General features: G+C 51.1%; 1 protein-coding gene across 1 annotated transcript; it reads right to left on the reverse strand.

The window, feature by feature from the left end:
* Positions 1–467: 467 nt before the first annotated feature.
* On the reverse strand, positions 468–3,138 carry LOC103728608 (folylpolyglutamate synthase, mitochondrial). The gene is made up of 4 exons (XM_008826586.3): positions 2,935–3,138; positions 1,614–1,742; positions 1,468–1,521; positions 468–1,049 (listed from the first exon to the last, which is right to left on the reverse strand). The coding sequence occupies exons 1-4, from the start codon at positions 3,070–3,072 to the stop codon at positions 978–980; spliced, it is 393 nt and encodes a 130-aa protein (XP_008824808.1). The 5' UTR covers positions 3,073–3,138; the 3' UTR covers positions 468–977.
* Between the last annotated feature and the right edge of the window lie 1,249 nt (positions 3,139–4,387).

Raw genomic sequence — 4,387 nt, forward strand, 5'->3', positions numbered from 1 at the left:
ACACACACACACACACACACAAATAAATAAATAAATAAATGTAATAAAAAAATTTAAGTTCTCTTGTGCTCTAACAAATTATTATTATTGGAGAGATGGCTCAGTGGTTAAGAGCACTGGCTACTCTTGCAAAAGATTTGAGTTCAGTTCCCAGCACCCATGTGGTAGCTCACAACCATCTGTAACTCCACAGGTACATTTACATACATTCAGGCAAAACACTCATACACATGAAATTTAAAAAAAAAAAAAATCCAAAAAATTACTACTGGTAGTGTTACTTTTGGGGAGGGTCACTATGTAGACCAGGCTCACAGAGATATGGTTGCCTCTGCCTCCTGAGTGCTAGAATCAAGACTCAAAGGTGTGTGCCATCATGCCTAGCCACTTTATTTTTTCACTTTCCATTTTTTTGAGACAGGGTCTCATGGAGCCCAGGCTGGCCTCCAACTTACTATGTAGCCAAGGATGACCCTGAACTCCTGCTCTTCCTGCCTCTACCTCCCAAGTGCTGGGATTATAGGCATGTGCCACCATACTTTGCTCCCCAAAAATTCTACAAGACAGACAGTTGCCAGGAGTGGTGGTGTACGCCTTTAATCCCAGCACTTGGGAGCAGAGGCAGGTGATTTTCCGAAAGTTCAAGACCAGCCTGGTCTACAAACTGAGTTCTAGGCCAGCTGGGGCTACAGGAAGATCCTGTCCCCAAAAGACCAAAACAAACAAACAAAACCCACCAGATAGTTGCTTTATATAGTCACATACTGTTTAACAAACTTTTCATCAGTGATGGGCATGAAATGGTCCTGTGGGTTATATCACTTAGTGATGCAGCTGCTTTAGTTTGTATCAGTAAACCATGATTGCAAGGAAGTTGCTTACACACATTTATCAAATATGTCAATATGGTAAGTGGCAACCTTCTGGGGACCTTAGTTCCACAGTCCCCCACAGAGCTAAGAGACACACCCCTAGGCTTAGTACCTAAAGAATCCTGTCTTCAGGCCATAATTCCGCAGGATGCGTTCAGTGAAGGCACAGGTGGAGCCCTAGAATGAATTGGGTGGGGTGGTGAATGATTAATACTGATTGCTAACTTGACAGGCTCTAGAATCATCTAGGAGATAAGCTTCTAGGCAGGTCTATGAAGGAATATCTAGACATGGCTAATTGAGGTGGGAAGAGTAACACCACTCCATGGGCTGGGGTCCCAGAATAAGTACAAAGGAGATGCACTAGTATCTCTCTCTGCTTTCTGACTGAGGATGCAGTATTGACCAGCTTCCTCATGGTCCTGCTGCAATGCACTGGCCTCACCCCCACGCCATAAAGGGCTGTATCTCCTAGAACTTTAAGCCAAAATAAACCCTGCCCTTAAGTAGCTTCTTGTCAGGTATTTGGTCACAAGATCAAGAAAAGCAACTAATACAGATGGACAGACACCACCCTCCTGGGTCCTACCCTTACCTTTCCTTTGGTTCCTGTGACATGGATAATGTTTAGCCGGTTCAAGTCCTCCACCTACAATAGAAAGATCCACACCTCAGCCACAGGACTCCCAACCAGATGGGAGTAAAAGGGGGGGGGCGGTGTCTCAGGCTCCCCCACCTTACCTGCAGCCCACTCCGTGCCAGGTACATCTCCATGGCTTCCAGTTGTGCCTGAGGGTCGCTCCGTTGGCGCTTCACCTGTTCCAGGTAGCTGGCATTGGTCTGTAAGGTGTTGAGCATGCGCACAGCATCCTGGTAACCACAGTCCCAGTTCACTAAGGGTCCTTAGGGAAAGAGATACCCAGCCCAGCAGTGGCCAAGCCACAGTACCAGGCCTGCTGTATCAGCCCTATTGCCCCAGTGTGATGTTAAGCAGTGGTGAGAGAATGCTGGCATATTTCCAGCTCTGGCAAAGATGAGTTCCCCGGGGCAGTTCAGCCACACCTAAAAGCTGGCAAGGTCAAAGGATTAACGGGACTTAGCTTCACTTCCTGTTCTGGCTCCCCAGGCGCTATGCCCTCAGCCCTCATCATTATCCCCACCTAGGCCTTTGTCCTCGCCCGACACTGTATTAGGCACCCCCTTGGGCTGGGGCCAGCTAAGGTCTTAGAATTCTGGAATTCTTGGAGACTGTGAGTTCCACATTCTAACCTAGAGACCAGCTGCTTAATGCAATCAGATTGAGAAGAGGCATAAAGGGAGGGAAGGCCTGTGCCTAGGTCATCCAACCAGAACCCACAGGTGGGTGCAGTCTCAGGAAAGATGGCTTTGGGGGTGGGGGTGGGAATAGAAAATAAAGAAATGGAGGACTTGATGAAAGTGTCTTTGAGGATTCAAACGCAGTCGTGGATGGGTTTTCAAGTCTAAGTTCTGGGAAATTTGTGCCTGGGCAATTTCCCATCAGGCATCAGACCGGTGTGCTTGCACTCACAGCCTCAAGGCTGGCTAGAGGCCTCACTGCCCTCAACCTGATGCCACCTGCCTGACATCTTCTATCTTCCAGATTCTTGGACTCTTCACTGCTTCTTTTCCTGCCTGTTCCCTCAGTTACAAGCACTTGGGTCCTCAGTCTTCTGAGTCTTAGGGACCCCATGCCCAGATCCTCCTGGGTATTTCCAGTCTGAGCTTCCTAATTCATCTCCTCTCCCTCACTCCACACTGCCAGTGCAGACTTGGCGGGGTGGGGGTGGGGGTTCCACCGGAACTTCTGAACGCCAGTTGGGACTCAAGACGTGCTTGTGTATTGCCAGCGCCCCTTCTCTCTCTAACGCGGGAACCACAGCCTTAGCATTTCCAGATCCAGTTTCCTGGTCCCGGTCCCCACCCCCGGGCACCTGGATGTCCCCGCCTCCCGAGACCCCAGCTTCAGGCTCCGGTTCTCCCGGCGATTCCGGGCCAGCGACCCACGTGTCCCTATGCTACTGCTGGCCGGCCCGCTAGGTACCTGGTACTCCATGCCGGGCTCCTGCGGCGCCGGCCAAGCGCTAAACCCCCGGGGCGCCGCGCCTTCGGGCGTTGCACAACGCGCAGAAACAGCTGCTAAGGACCGAGCGGCGCGCAGGCGGCTCAGCGCCCACGACATAGTCCTGGTGCGGCTGTAAGCTAGGCCCCAGCGGGAGCCGCCTCGCCTTGCCCCGCCCCATCCCGACGCGCCCCTGCTCTCCACCAATCAGCGCTTCCCAAGACCCTGGCCGCGACCAGTAAGAATCGGCGTCTTCGGGCGGCCATCTTTGTGAAGGGCAGAGCGCGTTTTCGCCATGTTTCTCAGGGGCGTTCTCTCGCTTAAAGGGACCGCGCACTCCTTTCATCACTAGCCTCCTATGGACGGTGCCACATGTCCCAAAATAGCCAGTCCGAGTCAGCAGCCCTCAGCTCCTGCTTCAGGCCAGAACCAGCTCTGGACCGGGATAGAATGACAGAGCTGGCAGACACCTTGTGGTCATCGAATCCCTAGCCCCGAAATGTCCGGGCTCAGGCAGGCAGTAGGGTTGTGTGTAACCCTGGCCCTCACGAATCTGACAGCCAGAGCCCAGGCAGCTCCTCTTCTGGGGTCCCTAATAAATCCTGAGAAACCTAGGAAGACTTCCCGGAGGAATAACAGTCTCCCAGGGGGGCCTGCAGGGTGCAGGAAGGTTTCCAGGCTAAGAGTAACCGCGAGTACACTTCCATCTGATTGAAACTAGCTGTACCCCAAACCCCATCCAGCAGGGCCTGGAATGGTACAGGCCTTTAATCCCAGCACTCCAGAGGTAGGGGCAGGCTGATCTCTGTGAATTCAAAGCCAGCCTGGTCTACATATCGAGCTCCAAGCCAGCCAGGACTACACAGTGAGGCCCTATCTCAAACAAAATAAAAAGAATTTAAATTTGGCTGGCATTAAAATGGCTGTTAGGGGATGGGCCTGATAGGGTTCCCACTGTGTGGAGAAAGGATTTGAGGGCAGTCTGGGGGAGAGAAAGTAATCTTGCCTAACTCCATATGTGCTTACATAAAAAGTAGTTGAAGTGAAATCTTGTGAGAGCTGAGGCCCAAATTCCTCAGATGAAAGGCAGTCCCTTCAAGTGCTTAGCAGATTCTCAAGTTTATCCCAATTCCAGAAATGCAGGTAAACCACGGATGGGCTCTCTCCACCCAAGGGTTTGGGTCATTTTGGGAAAGGGGTGTTTTCCTCACACACAACCCAGTGCTGAATGGGAATAGCTGAAATTCAGCCAATGACATCACTTGCGTCTTTAGCAATCAAACAGTTTAATGAATATTTACACCCAGTGCAGGAAAGAGAGAGGGAGGAGGGAGGTACTGAAATCCATCATCACCATTTAAAAGATTGCCTTTTTTTTTTTTTTCGAGTCAGGGTCTCCCTGTAGCCCCAGCTGGCCTGGAACTCACTATGTAGA

Source organism: Nannospalax galili, unplaced genomic scaffold (genome assembly GCF_000622305.1).
Source record: "Nannospalax galili isolate Female #2095 unplaced genomic scaffold, S.galili_v1.0 C50004260, whole genome shotgun sequence".
Classification (NCBI taxonomy): domain Eukaryota; kingdom Metazoa; phylum Chordata; class Mammalia; order Rodentia; family Spalacidae; genus Nannospalax; species Nannospalax galili.

Coding starts and splice junctions, on each gene's coding strand:
- LOC103728608 (XM_008826586.3), bottom strand. CDS start 3,072: ATGTCGTGGGCGCTGAGCCGCCTGCGCGCCGCTCGGTCCTTAGCAGCT. Junction 1,743..2,934: donor AGCCCGGCATGGAGTACCAG/GTACCTAGCGGG, acceptor TGTGGTTACCAG/GATGCTGTGCGCATGCTCAA. Junction 1,050..1,467: donor TCACAGGAACCAAAGGAAAG/GTAAGGGTAGGA, acceptor AATTCATTCTAG/GGCTCCACCTGTGCCTTCAC.